This window comes from Pteropus medius, unplaced genomic scaffold (genome assembly GCF_902729225.1).
Source record: "Pteropus medius unplaced genomic scaffold, Ma_sr-lr_union100, whole genome shotgun sequence".
NCBI lineage: Eukaryota > Metazoa > Chordata > Mammalia > Chiroptera > Pteropodidae > Pteropus > Pteropus medius.
The window spans coordinates 7,412,954-7,428,820 of NW_024351073.1; the positions used below are offsets into that span (position 1 = coordinate 7,412,954).

Sequence of the window (15,867 nt, forward strand, 5' to 3'; positions counted from 1 at the left end):
AATAGAGCTGGCTCAGGACATCTGGAGCCTGAATTAATTTCATACACTTTTCAGCTTTTGAATCCCAGGAATATGTCTTCTTTAAGAGGCTTTATCTGACATAGAGATTTATGATATTTTTATACAGGTATTAAGGCTGCTTTGTTGGTAATTGGTTCAAATGGAAGTTCTGTATCTAGGAGTCAAAATCTTTCTGTCTCAAAGCTGGCATCTTGGGAATTGTCTTACTTATTCTGTATTCCAGTTGGGCCTAGAATGAATTTGCTGGTAGCTCAGGAAGAGAGTGTAGCAGTATACTTTACCCAGTCTAGACACTGCTATAGTACTTATTGAATTATAGCTATGGTATATATCTACCTCAAAATAATGTTCTTTAATCCTTTCTGGTTTATAACTGCAGTATGAGAAGTTATTTTAGTACTGTTTACTTAAAACTTGAAATTCTATTCCTTTGGAGAATAAAGAGTCAAATCTTTGCTAAACTTTTTCCTTTCTATCATTCTTTTTTTCTTTATAAGTGGACTTGATTTCATAATAGCAATATTAATTTAAATCAAAAAATTGTTTTCTTCGTGAGATTGTTTTTATTCCACAGTATTTTTTATCCTAGAGAACTTTCTTTGAGAAGATAACATTGTAAATGTAAAAATAAAACCATATGGTGATACATACCACATTTAACTCCAGGGTGGACTATAATATACAAAAGGTGCAATACTCGACTATTTTTTTTTCTTTTTTTCTTTTCTTTCTTTTTTTCTTTTGCTGTATAATTGATATATAACATTATATTAGTTTTAGATGTACAACATAACGATTCAACATTTGTATATGTTGTGAAATGATCACCACAATAAGTCTAGTTAACATATGTCAATTTACATAGTTACAGAATTTTATATTGGACTATTCTTAAACAATCTATGTGAAAAGGCACCAGGAGGTTTTTGAATTTTGATGGTTTTGTTGCCTTTTCAAAAAGATTCTCAGTTAGGTACTCAAACCCTTTGTTACACCAATCTCCTGGTCTTAGAGTTAGGTCTTTAGAAGTCTTCCAGTCCACTTTCCCCCTTCCCTCAGAGGGCTTCCAAATGCACATAATTTAGTTACCATGAAAATATTTAAAAATATATGTCATCTCATCTCTTAATTCCCTAGAAGTAGTGCAGATTTTATTTTAACTTTTAAGATCTTCTTAATCAAAGAAGGAAAGTGATGTGGCTTCAGAGAGACCAAAGTTTTAAACATTAGTGAATTCCACTTACTAGCTAGCTGTATGATTTGACATTTCAATCTTTATAAGCCTTGACTGTCTCATCTTAAGATAGAGGTATTAGTTTTAGCAATCTTATTGGCTTTAGTAAAAAAAAAAAAATGAGATGACACATGGAAGTGTTTATCATACAGCACTTGGTATACAATAAATATTGCACTTTTTAATTTGGAAGAGATGTCAGACAGACCTGGGTTTGCATTTTTCTTCTAATACTATGTTGTTTTTTCCACTAATTCTTAGTATTTATGTGACCTTGGACAAATGATTCTTTGAGCTTTATTAAAGTCCCTCAGCATGAGGTTTGTCACTGAGAGGCTGCTAATGCTAAATTAATTGCAGTTTTAACTGTTGTTATAAAATAAAGTATAGGATTGAAAAATTCCCGGCTTCAGCATATATTTTATATGAAAATATTCAAGTTCTCAAAATTTGAGAACTTTGTAATGAGAAGATAAGCCCCATCATTTACGTTAGAGACGTTGATAAAATAAATCGCGTTTCAGGCAGTGCTGTACAGTTCATAGGAATTAGATCCATCAAAGGCCTCTTGAATTTGAAATAGCCTCCCAAGAAAAAGAACTATTAAATCGCTTTACTGATCTGATTCATTTTTGTGCTAGAGAACATGAGCTCGAATGGCATGCAAATGATTGTAGTGTTAGAATCGCAACCAAATCTAGTTCCAGCAAGTTCTCCTAAGACCTTGAACTGAAATGGATTGAAAGCCTTGTTGGCTGAGTATAGAGTGTTCTGGGAGAATGTTATCCTTCTATGTAGTACCTTTGCTATTACTTAAAATACCTGATGTTACTAAGGACTTCGACAACACAACTAAAATTATAAAGATATATGTATTAGATGCATAATATCTTATCCCACTCTCAAAAGCATCAGAAAGCTTCCTGATCATTTCTGTCTTGCCTTACTTGGCTTCTCATTTCCAGTGGCCTCACTGCCCTGCCTTTGGTCATTTAGTGCCTGAAAATAGTAGAGATAGGATGTAGAAGTTTAGGGAGGGTGTTTTGGTTTGTTTTTGGCACAATGAAATAGGAGTTAGTGTCAGTCACTATCCAAAGATGTTTTAAGAAATGATGGTATGTATTTATATTTTTTGATTGACCAATTAAGCGTCCAATCATTTGAGCTTCTAGTATGTAGGAAAATGACAAGTTTTCGCTGAGTCTTAGAGAGAGATTCAAGTTTGAATAGAAAAGGAGATCCTGCCTTTACAATTTGTGTATCTGAGAAGGGCTCTAGTGTAATGGATGAGAGCTCAAAAGAAAATAAAGCATGTGTAAGAGGTCAAAAAAGAAATTCCAAACTAAAGTGATTTTAGTTGAAATAATATGGGAAAAGGATTGTACTTGCATAAATCATCCATCAGAGCTGCTTTTGCACATAGTAGAAGGAGTAAAGTTTACACTTTTGCTGTTTTTCTGCCTGCCTCTTGACTGTTCCCAAGAGGTCTGGTCCTTTTTTGGATACTCTCTCCCTGAGTAATGTAGTCTCACCCACTTGTTTTTCCTCCTATGCACATTCTGATCCTCACCAAATCAATATTTAAAGCTTTAACAAAGGCTTTGTGCTTCACACCCACATTTCAGATTACCTGCTGGGCAGACCCACCCTGATGCTCTCCTTAGGTACCTCATCCTCAACCTGTGCGAAACTGAACTTGTCATCTTTCCCACATACTGAGTTTGAGGTTCAGAGAATACCCTATGATTTCCTTTGTATTAAATCCTTTGTGATCTATCTAGGCCAGACACTTAGAAATTATCTCCTATTCTTCTCTCTCATTTCCATGTCAGAATGAACGGTCACTGTGTATGTCCGTAATTTCTTCTGTGTTTATAAATTGCCCCCTCCTTTCTAATCTCTTCATTTGGCTCCTCGGCCGTTTCGTTAGACTCCAGTCTGGTCTTCTGGTTTCCCTTGTTCCCCTCTAAACCCATCCCACACTTTACATAGCACCCCATCCAAAATGTAAACTATGGTAGTCTCTTGCTAACTTGAATGACTTCTTACTGCCTAGGATAAGCCCTGAATCCTTAACATTGTTTATAAAGTTTGCATAATATAGTTCATGCTTTCTTGGCCAGAATCACACAGCTAAATGACTTATTCTTCCCTCGCTCCCTTTCTCTGTCTTGCTAGAAACTAAACATCTCTTCCTCCCCAACTTAATTTTTTTGGATGACCTGGAAAATCCCTCCCCATCTTTGAAGACTCAACTCAAGTGTTACCTCCTTTTTGGGTCTTTTGAACTTTATACTTTCTGTTTGCTTATTTGTTTTTTAATTGTACTTGTAAGTTACATTGTATCATTCTGTTTATACTTGTTTACATGCCTTCTCTTTTAGATCCTTACCTTTTAAAAAAGATAGGGACTGTGACATGTTAGAGTAACTATGAACCTAACAGTTGTTAGCAAAGAATAGATTTTTAAAAAAATATGAGTAATCCACAAATTTATAGGTCTCAAACATTTTTAAATGATCGTAAGAACAAAGAACTTAAAAATGATACTGGCTTTAGCATGTAGCTTCAGTTGATTTAGAACTCATTATCACAAGAAAGTTGAAAATGGATCTCTTATTAAAGTTAATTATGAATTTTTCTCAAATTAGCCATCATGCTTAAAAATGAAAAAGCGCCTAAGAAGTAAACTTCATTTCTGAGAAAAAGATTTCCAGTAGATGGCATTATAAGACTATTTTTGTTTTTCTTACCATTCCTTTGGCTGGTAGAATTAAAATTTGTTTCTTTCTGATTGCTATGCTTTGTAAAAACGATTACATTTATAAAAAATCATCTTATGGACAGATTGAGCGGCCAGAAAAGCCTACTTAACACATCTCTAAGGCTTCTGAGTCTATTATTTTCCCCAGCTTGTCATCCAAGCCACTGCAAGTATCTTCATACCCTCCATTTCTCATTCCTTCCTTTATTCAAAAATATATTTATGGAAAACCTATTATATCTAGGCACTAAGCTAGTTAGTGTCTGATGATACTAGCAAAACAGGTTAGGTCAGGATTTATTTCACCTGAGCCTTCTTTCATTTTCACGTGTACCCCGAGTAGTAGAACAGGTAATGGGAGGTGTATACTTTAGTGACTTAGAGCTTGGGTCTAGAGCACGATTTTCGAATTCACCAGGTCCTGGTGACCTTTGGCAAGGTGCCCGATGACTCTCTACCTTAGTTTCCTCCACAGTACAAGGGGGATGGTAGTTGTACCTGTGTCATAGGGATGGCTACATGAGCGACAGTATGTGAAGCGTTAGAACAGTGCCTGGCTTAATAAATGCTATTTATAACTGTTATTAGTTTTATTATAATTTTTTATTATTATTTTTATTACCACGATTGTTTTTGCGCCAGAACCAGATAGGCAGCGTGACTTGTGAGCACTTCAGTGACTTATGAATCTGTAACTGATGAATTGTCAGCCTGCTCTCCCTGATCTGCCCGAAGACCCAAAAATTCTGAAAGCTTTTAAAAACCTGAGAAAAAGAAGTATTTAATTGTGGTTTTATTAATTCTTTAGAGGTGATTTGTTTGCTTTTAATGGGTTCTTGTCTGTTTGTGTTGTCCCTCATACAGTTAATTAAGCACCAACATTATGCAGGTTTCCTGTAGAGGCTGAGCCAGCTGGGTTCTTACCATTAAAATCCAGCAGTTGTGGTCAAGCTTCGTGTGCAGCATTGTTAGCAGCTTGGATTAAGTGAAGCTTTCTCATTCGGTTCATGGCCTTCTGGGTCAAGTAGCAGACACGTGTGCAATGTGAGCCTGCAGGAAGGTGTTGCGGAACTGAACCTCTCCTTACTCTTGCAGATTCCACTGTGTAAAGTAATTAGATTCAACATAGACTACACGATTCATTTCATCGAAGAGATGATGCCTGAGGTAAGGAAGAAGATTATTTAACAGCATGATGTAGTCTGCTCTTTTGTTTATTGCACACATATCTTTAAAGCATTGAACTTAGCTGGCACTGGCTTTTTGCCATAGGAATACACCTAAGGTATTTAGTTCACTGTTGAGTCAGTGAGACAGAAATCTAGGAACAAGGTTAAAATTGGGGTCATTTTTAAACTTACAAATTTTTGAACCCATTTCTCCTCATGTTGCATCTACTGATGATAACTTTACATCTGCGTCTAGTTTGTTTCTGATAGGGGACAGATTTTGGCTACTGGTCTTTATCAGAGAGGAAATTAGAATAGTGAAATTGAATCTGACTCTCTTGGAATAATCTTATTCATTATCTCCATGACAAGATCAATGCTTGGTTCATTTTTCTTCCCATATATTTACATATTTTTCCTAATTGTTTTTCATTGCGGATGCTCAGCAGCAGATTTATCTAAATATATGCAAGAGGTTTAAAATTCCAAAGCAAGATTAATGTGAATCTCAGAATGATTCATTGCCTGATCTTGAATTTAGTGATGTCAACAAATCGCGCTATGAAATAACAACCAGACAGCAAACAAGCTTGTGCACTTAACCTTGTGTTGGAGTCGGGGTCGATTTCCTGAGGCCCTGGCTTTTCTTGCAAACCTTGTTTAACAACGCAGCTCTGTCATGGCAGCGGAGCACAGGGGGCGGGGTGGGGGGTGGGTTGGATGACACACTACTGCGTGCTTAGTTCGCACCTCATTCAAAGCAAGTCTGTTAATTCTACCTGTCTTTCAAAAGTTAAGAAAATTACACCCCCTCTATTCTCCTGCTTAAAGGCCTTTTTTTTTTTTTTTTTTTTTTTTTTTTTTACTTCCTTTTTTGATTTTTAAGGTCATAAGCCCTCATTTTCTCTTGTGAAAGTTTATGACTCTGGCGTGATCTCATGCAGGGTGATTTATGAACCCTGAGCAAAAGAAGTAGGAGGAAGAATTATGAGACAAGTCTCTCTTGCAAATGTATTATCTGTTAAGCTTGTTTACTGGAGAAATTTTGGTACAAACTTTTGTAGTTTTTCGTAGCCCTTTATTTGCCTTCATTAAGAATTTGAACAAAAGACCTCTGTTTATGGTAACTAATGGTGACTCTGGGCCTCTTTGGGTGTTGGTGGTGAGCAGGGGTCGGGTGAGGGGGACAAACCTATCAGGACCTGCCTGTGTGTGTGTATAATTTGAATTAACAAAAAGTCCCCAGGAGACTCTGATGCATTTTATAATTAAGTTAGAAAAATATGACATAAAGAAGACTTTAATTTTTAAATTTCACATCAGTTTATTTGTACATCAGGAAGGACTGGGTTCACATTTTCATAGGAATTCTAATGCCATTATTGCCTACTTCATTTATGTTTTAAGCCAATGAGCTATTATTTGTAGGACAGTGGTCAAACTTAGGAAATTACATGATTTAACTATAGATTCAGTAGGCACTTTTTAAGACACTTGACTAGAACAAGTTGAACCTTTAGTTAATATATATTTATAATATTGTAGTAATTTGGTTTTGATTTATTTTTCAGAATTTTTGTGTGAAGGGACTTGAACTCTTTTCGTTATTCCTATTCAGAGATATTTTGGAATTGTATGACTGGAATCTTAAAGGTAAATAATAGGATTTAAAGAAAACTATAATGCTTGTAGAACATTGTGGTATGTGGGGGACATAGTTGAAATTCCTCTTGTTTTTGAAATACCCAAGGAAAAATGTGTTTTTCATAGGAACACCTGCTATTGTTTGACATGAATGAGTCCTTATGGGTCTTATTTTCATACAATTTGACAGTGTCCATTACCATTATTTATTATCTAACTGATACCTAAGAAGATGGTATCATTCATGATGAGTATCTACCTTGATTTATATGCATTAAGGAAAATCTCATTAGCTAGTATTTTAAATCTATTGACTTTTAATAAACTTCTTCCAAGATGATAGTGTATTAAAACAGAACTTTGGTTAGCCCTCAAAAGAGCTCATGCACTGTGAACTACGTTGATTTCAAAATCGGTACTTGGTTCTTAGATGATAGTTTACTCTTTTGGAGGTGTCTGTATTCCAGCAGACATTTACTTATATATGTTCAAAACAGTGTATTTTCAGATCAAGTTTTTAGTAATAATTCTCTTTTTTTGCAAGTCATATTGATTAAAATAGAAGGGAATTAAAACATGAGCATATTATATCATGAAGTTGTTCAATTATAACAAAAATCTTTATATTTTTTGAATTTCTAAAAATAGTTTTACCTTATATACTGTATACCGTATATAGCCTTGGGGCTTTCATTCTCCACTTACTTTGGGTAATCTCCTCACCGAAACTGTCATTGGATGTTTATGGCAGTTACCGTACAGTTGATTTACCTATTGAGAAGAGTGTTTTGTTTTGTTTTGTTTTATGCTCCTGGTGGTGTTTTTTGTCATTATCATGAATCTTAGGAATTAAGTCGGAGTGTTTGCGTTCTAAGGCTGTTTCATATATATTTTTTTCTTTCCTTTTCACTTATTTGCTTTAGGTCCTTTGTTTGAAGACAGCCCTCCCTGCTGCCCAAGATTTCATTTCATGCCACGTTTTGTAAGATTTCTTCCAGGTAAATCTTTTGGCTTGTCAATGACCCAGAGAGGTAGTGCATCTGAAAATAAGCCTGCCATTCTTCTTTCGATCTTTAGGGACAACTTTTCCACCTCAGACACTGGTAATTATCTACTTCTCAGGACAGACATGAAAATGTAAAAATTATACATGCTGATTTATATCCCTGCGTAATTTATGGTAGCCCTAAATTAGTGAGCAGCAGCAGAACTGATTGATAAAAATATTATGCAAGTGTTAAAATTAATATGGAAAAATGCATGTGGCTTAAAAGATGCATATAGTTAATTGGAAACCAATTATAAAGTTTTATATACAGTATTATGACTATGCTAAAAAATTACTGCAATAATAGCTGTATTAAGGTACTGGTATTAGAGGTGATTTTTTTCCTATTTTTTGAATATACTTTTATTCATTTTATAGTGAGAAAACAAGAATTTATTCTCACTAAATTAAAAAATAGGAGTAAATATATGACTTTTAAAGCAATATTTTAACTTTAAAATTTTTTTTCAAGAGTCTAGCTATGAGACTCTTGGAAAAAAATTATATTTAGTATTTTAAAAAATGGTCGGGTTTGTACTGAAACCTTTGGATGCCTTTTTGTTTGCAAAGTCTTCACCACCCTTAATGAATTCATTCTGGTATCTCATTCACCAGTAATTCCAGTAACATTCTATACTCCCAGCCTCTCATGCCCTAATTTTTTTTGCTTCTACTTGAACCTTCCCTTTTTTCCCTGTGTACAGTCACCTTTCTCGGCTTTCTTGCTTGAGTCCTTTGCTCTGACTTTTGTCTGTCAGCTTTAGCAGCCTTGGTGCCTTACACTAACCACCACCTTCCGTGGAAATGGCAGTTTAACCATTTGCCTTTGTTTCTCCTATATGTGGGCCACTCAGTGATACTGGAGAAAAAATTTGGCTGCTGTGATAACTCTGTGGTCCACAGGTTTTGCTGGAGAGCTTTTCAGCATGTAAGCTCTCGATCCATGTCTATATATCAGCAGTTTCAGAAATTCGGCCTTAGACTCATGCTCTTCTCATGCCTCCTGTCCTCCTGGGGGCAGGAGGCCTTGCCTTTCCCATGCCCGTCAGACTTGGTCCATAAGCAGCCTGTCCATTCACATCCTCTCTAACCCTGTCCCCTCCCGACTGCTGATGCCAAAGCCAGCCTCTAAAAAACCAAATCCAGTGGACACCCTTGAGTTTTAATCTCCTCCCTAATATGGTGCCTGGGCCCCTTGACCTTGTCTACCTGCTGAGCTCTCCTTACTTTGCTCCTAGCTCTCTGATTCATCCTTTGTGGCTTTCGTTTTTTGTCTATTCATTATAGTTTAGATTTTCCTCAAAATTTTGTCCTTGATACCCTTTCCTCAGTCCAGACTCTCGGTCACAGTGACTTACTTTTATTTTAGAATAACGTTACTCATATTTTTTAGCATTATTGTTAATGTTTATTTTGTTTGGAAAATGCATTCAAAAGCTTTGTATATCTGATTTTATTTTATTGAGAAGTCTTTTTTTTTTTTTTAAGTAAATGCATGTTTGATTTTATAATGGAGCTTTAGCAGTGAACTTATCAGAAAATGGTGTTAGAGTGAGTTTGTTGAAAAGCCTTTCCTTTCTGTATGTATTTGCCTCTAGTCATTTTATGACCAAGAGAATCTCTAAGAGAAAGTGCACAGTTTAAAAAATCATCTTAAAGAAAAATCTTACGTCAGATATTTATTTTTGTGGGATCTTAACTCTCACAAATTGTTTTTCATAACTATGTAGGGATAACATCTGTATTGTTATAAAAAAGGTTTATTAAATACTATTGATTTACTTTTTCATTAGACTTCCTTTTGAAAATACATGTTAAAAAAAGCCTTGAAGGATATAGAAAACTACCTAATATATAAAATGCATTTTGGTATTGAGTGGCAAATTATGGCTAATTCTTTACAATATGATTTTATTAAAGATCTTTAAGAAAATAATGAAAAAATAAAAACATTTTGATATATTTTAATTTTTTTCTGTGCATAGACTTTTTTCACATAGTTGTCATCATTCTAATATATGATTTGCATACTAATGTGTAGTAATTCGTTGAGCAGATGGATATTTTTAAAGATCATGATATGTGGTGCCAAATTTCTTGTCACAAGAATCCCATCATTTTATGCTGCCATGAAAAATGCATTATTAATCTTCCTCACATTTTGGACCCTCCCTCCTTCCTTTCTTCTCTTTCTTCTTCCTACCTTCCTTCCTTTTTAAAATTGTCAACTGTAGCTCCCTGCAACTAAGGAGTAAACAGTGTCTGTCTCGTTGTATTAGTGCTAACATACTACTTGGCACATAGCAGGGACTCAATAAATACTTGTCTACTGACTTTATTTAATCAGTCATAACAGTGCTTTCATTAAATATTCATGTATTTTGTTACTAATGAGAGTAAATGTGCGTTTCAAACATTCTTTGGTATTGTCTCTCATTTTTTAAAAGTAAACCTTTGATTGACGTATAATGCAAATACTGAAAAGTACACATCATAAATATGTGACTCAGTGAATTTTCCTCAAGTAAATATGTACTCAGCACTCTGATCAATATTACCAACATCCAGGAGCTACTTTACGGTCACTACCCCGCCCCCTCAAGGGTAGCCTCTATTCTGACTTGAAAACACTGTGTTTTATGTGTTAGTTTTACCAGCTTTTGCATTATAAAAATTAGAATTACACTTTTTTATTTCGGTCTTCTTTTGTATTATGTGTTTTTGAGACACCTGTTGTTAGAGTTAACTTTAGTTGGTTCATTTTCACAGCTTATAATATTATATGGTATGACTAAATTAAGATGTATTTAATGTTTCTGTGATTAATGAACATTTGGGTATTTTTAGGTTTTAGCTCTTTTAATTAGTTTATCTGTGTTCGCCAAACACACATGCCTTTTGGTGAGTGTATATTTATGCTTTTCTATTGTGGGAATAGACCTAGCAGTGGAAATTCTGGATGTGTTTACATTAAGCTTTGTAGGTACTTTCAGACCGTTATCCAAAGTGATCGTACCATTTTATCTTCCCACCGGCAGTATATAGTAGAGTTCAAGTTATTCCACATTCTCACCAACACTTGGCATTTTTCTTTATTTTTCAAGTTAGCCATTCTGATGAATGTTCAGAGGTATCGCATTATGGTTTTAATTTTTATCCTAATGACTAACGAAATGGAGCACCACTTCATATATCAATTGACTATTTGGATATTGTCTTTGGAAATGCCTGTTCAAGTCTTTAGCTCATTTTTGTATTGGGTTAGATTTGCGTTTTTCTCATTTATGCGTAGGTGTTTTTTTATACCGTGTATGAGTCTTTTTCTCAGATACATAGTCAGTACTTCTCTGTGGATTGCTTTTTTACCGTCTTAATAGTGACTTTTTATCAATAGAAATTCTTAATTTTAATGGAGTCCAATTTACATAATTTTTTCTTTACGGTTAGAGCTTTTTGTATATTGTTTATGAAATCTTTGCCTACCCTAATGTCATCAAGATACTCACCTATATTTTCTATAAATTTAATTCATACTCTGTCTCAAATTTGTTTTTATAATTGGTATTAGATATATGGCTCAAGATTTATTATTTTCAACATGGATATCCAGTTGACCCAGCGCCATTTTTTTAAAAAATATTTTTTTGGTTTTCAAGTACAGTTCACATACAATATTATATTAGTTTTAAGTATACAACACAGTGATTAGACATTTTATATAACTTACCAACTGATTGACTCCATAAGTCCAGTACTTATCTGACATCATATATAGTTATTACAGTATCATTGACTATATTCCTTATGCCATACTTTACATCCCCGTGACTGTTTTGTAACTACTAATTTGTACTTCTTACTGCCTTTCCATTTTTTTACACCTACTGCCCCAACTCCCCTCTCATCTGGCACCTATCAAAATGTTCTCTGTATCTATGAGTTCATTTCTGTTTTGTTTATTTTGTTTTTTAGATTACACATGTAAGTGAACTCATAAGGCATTTGTCTTTCTCTCTCTGAATTATTCCACTATGATACACTCTAGTTTGATCTATGTTGTTGCAGGTGGCAAGATTTCATTTTTTTTTTTTTATGACTGAGTGATATTCTATTGTATATATATATATACCTCCTCTTCTTTATCCATTCATCCAGTGATTGGACACCCAGGTTGCCTCCATATCTTGGCTATTGTAATTAATGCTGCAATGAACATATGGATTCACATGTCCCTTCAAGGTAGTGTTTTAGGTTTGTTTGAAATACTCATAAGTAGGATTACTGGGTCCCTCTTTGTCTCTTGTTATAGCATTTGTTTGGAAGTCTGTTTTGTCTGGTATAAGTATTGCCACCCTAGACTTTTTTTTTTTTCATTCCATTTTCATGAAATATCTTTTTCCAGACTCCTACCCCCAGTCTGTGTATGTCTTTTAATCTGAAGTGGGTCTTTCGTATGTAGCATATGTAAGGGTCTTGTTTTCTTATCTCAGTCACCTATGTTTTGATTGGCACATTCAGTCCATTCACATTCAGAGCAACTGTTGATAGATATGTAGCTATTGTCATTTTTATTATTAATATTTTTGATCTTTTTTTCTTCTTCTTAAAGAAGCCCCTCTAACTAACATTTCTTGTCAGACTGGTTTGATGAACTCCTTTAGCTTTTTCTTGTCTGGGAAGCTCTTTATCTGTCCTTCAATTATAAATGAGAGCTTTGCTGGGTAGAGTAATCTTGGATGTAGGTCCTTGCTTTTCATCACTTTGACTATTTTGTGTCAATCTCTTCTGCCCTGCAAAGTTTGAGAGAAATCAGCTGACAGTTCTATGAGAGTTCCCTTGTAGGCAACTAACTGCTTTTCTTTTACTGCTTTTAAGATTCTCTCTTTGTCTTTAACCTTTAATGATGATGTGTCTTGGCGTGGGCCTCTTTGGGTTCATATTATTTGGGTCAGTTTACTAGAGCTAAACAAATCATAGAACAACCAGTTTATTGGGATTTTAAGAAGTTTTTAAATTTTGGTTTCTTTTCTTTCCCTGCCTCTACCTTTAGTATTCTAACAGCTGAAATGAACTCTTCTAGAGCTAGTTTAAGGTTTTATTCTAAAAGTAGCTGGGGCTGGGGCTGGGGCTGTGCAGGGCTTAACTCAAGACAGGAGGGCTGCATTTATGGGAAAGCCTATTCATTGCTTATATCATTGTAGTGAAGCTGTGGAAATCCTGAATCAGTTTTGCAAATCAATTATTTAGCAGATCGATTGTTGGAAATTGCCCCATTCTGGAGAAGGAGTTTTCAGGTATGGCTGTCAGAGGCCCAAAGGGTGGGAGAGTATCTCAAAATTTCCAGGGAGGCAAGTAGTTTGAGAAAAACATTAATTGATATAGCATCTTAATATAACTTTATATTTGGAAAGTTTAGAAAATACCTGTTGTTAATACAAAATTTCAAAAGTTAAGATTATAAAAAGGCATCTTAGTAGGAATATACAGAAGATAGAGTAATGAGGTTAAACAGTTAATCTCAGTGTAGGGAAAGAGGAAGGCGTGTGTGTTTACTTAAAAACAGTATTAGATTGTTGAGAAATACTCATGTAACTAGCCATATTCTTAACACAAATTCCCTAACAAATTTCCCTCCCCCACAAAAAAACTATATAAATAAGCAATATAAACTGAGAGAATTGGGTCTCTAAGAAACAGTTTATAAAGTCTGTCAGTTCATTAATGACTGTGCACATTCACTCCCTGAAACACAAACTTCATTCCTTCCCGAATAATGAGCTTTTGTCACAGTTCCAGTCCCAGTGCTGGCACGATTCCTGCTAAGCTTAGCTTACCCGCTCTAATTTCTCATTTATATCATGTCCTATTTATCTCAGCCAACGAGGTAAAAATTACTTGCTAGCCCTCAGTGACATAATTCCATAAATCCCTAACATAAACATGTAGCAAAGCAGACAAACCAAAAGATCCAATTCATTAACATTAGTCAGTTCATGGCAGTATGCGAGCAAGTGGCCATGTTATTTATCTGCTTCAGAAAGTCAATCCACAAATATTTATGAGTGTCTTTTTGCTGTACTGGGTAGGAGGGATACAGCCCTTAGCCCACAGGCTCTGGCAGGACTCTCTAGTCTTTTTCTTATATTTCCACAGGGATCGTACCCCATTATTGAACCTGGAGCAGTGCCTCAGCCCCCCTCCTTGATGAACCTTTCACCTCAGGTTATCTGCCCTAGGTTTCTACTTTTTCACAGTGGTAAATATCTATCTTTTCAGGTTTTAGTTGCTATTTTAAATATTTAGCAGAATGTCAACATGGATTTACACTTTATCCTTTAGCATTATCAACTTTGCACATGATGTGTGTACACTTTAAAACAATTATTTCTAGTTTCTATGCTGCTATAAAACTCCTTTCTCATTGTCAGCTTTGCACCCAGACAAAGTAGAAGCATTCTTTAAAAGCATTAGGTGGCCTTAATTATCTTGCAGGTATTCTCCTAAATTGGGCAGTGCCCTTGATTTGTAGGCTTAAATATTTCCCTTTCCCAGTAGCTCTTTTGGTTCTTTAGTCGTCTTGCTTTAAATTCAGTGCTCCTAGTCCATTTCACTTTTATTTGAAGTGCCATGAAGTCAGCTGTCTGTAACTGCTTGTGGTGAGGTTCTAGTGCAATTTGGTACACTTGGAGTTGCATATATTGGCTCCTTCCACCATGCACCATCCTCTCCAGATAAAATCTCAATCTCTTTTGGCTAATCCTTATAGCTAAACAACACACTTCTTCTCATGGTATTCTAGACTCCTGATGTTTCCTTATAGGCCCACAGTATTCTATAGTAATCATACCAAATAGAGAGCTTATGAGCCAAATACTATTCCTAGTTCTTCTCAGGGCTCTCTAGGTGTCCTGTATCCCTGCTATTGCAAATGTACACACATGCAGTGTAAGTCAGCCTGTTCTGGCTTTAGTGTTATCTTGTCCATCTGCTCACCCTCAGGGCCCCTAGAAGCAAAGATTACCGTGGGCTCAGACTGACAGTCAGACATTAGGACAAATAGGTATTATGGATTTGCTGGGCTCCTCAGCAAAGAGGGGAATGTCATTGAAGAAGACATGTTACATGCAGGTGTGTTGAAAATGTCTTTTGAAACAGAATTCTGAGAAATATGTCCTTAACCATGGAAGTTTGTTAATCAAAGGTGACTCCTGGGTCTAAGGCAGATGTTTTATAATGAGGCATAAAAATTTGTACTGCTGTGAAAAATAATCTGAATCAGTAGATAGAACATGTCCTCATGTGAGTTGATCATATTTTGTATTTTAGTCACTTCTTGGACAATTACTTTTTTTTAGATAGGCTCAACGTCTTTGGTTAGGAGAACTCTGCTTTCAGAATGTTATCGACAAAGATTCTTTTAGAAACTGTGTTTAAGCATTAGCCTACATGCTTCTTGAAGGCCTAGAGCTTGTTTTGTTTGCTTGTTTGTTTTTCCCATGATTGTGCCTGGCACATAATGGTGAAAAACATACTCCCATCTGATAATAAAATCCAGAGTTCTTACTGTGCTCCATAAAGCTTTGTTGGAAGATCTCACTTTCCTGCTGCCTCCCTCACATTCTCATTTCACTTCATCCACCCTAGCCTCTTTGCAGTTCCTGGAACAACATATCAGTCCCGTTCCACCTCAGGACTTTTTCTGTTTCTCTACCCAAGACAGTTTTCTACCAGTTTGCTACGTGGTAGGCTGCTCTGCTTCTTTCAGGTCCTTGCTCACATGGCACCTCTTCAAAAATACCTTTCTTGACCACCCTTTTAAATATAGCTGCAGTCTCTTGTCCAATGTGATTCTTCATAGCACTCACCTGGACCTGATCTATTATATAGTTGTTACTCTTTTTCTCCACTGAAGTTTAGAGGGACTTCAGCTATTTAGATCACCACTATGTTTCCTGGGTCTAGAAGAGCGCCTGTTATATAAATAGGA

General features: G+C 35.4%; 1 protein-coding gene across 1 annotated transcript in view; it reads left to right on the forward strand.

Annotated features, from left to right (window-relative positions):
- Positions 1-15,867, forward strand: part of DROSHA (drosha ribonuclease III) — a 107,393-nt gene that overhangs the window by 31,681 nt on the left and 59,845 nt on the right. The window contains 3 exon segments of the mRNA XM_039842733.1: positions 5,115-5,186; positions 6,760-6,841; positions 7,756-7,830. Coding sequence (XP_039698667.1) covers positions 5,115-5,186; positions 6,760-6,841; positions 7,756-7,830 — 229 coding nt within the window.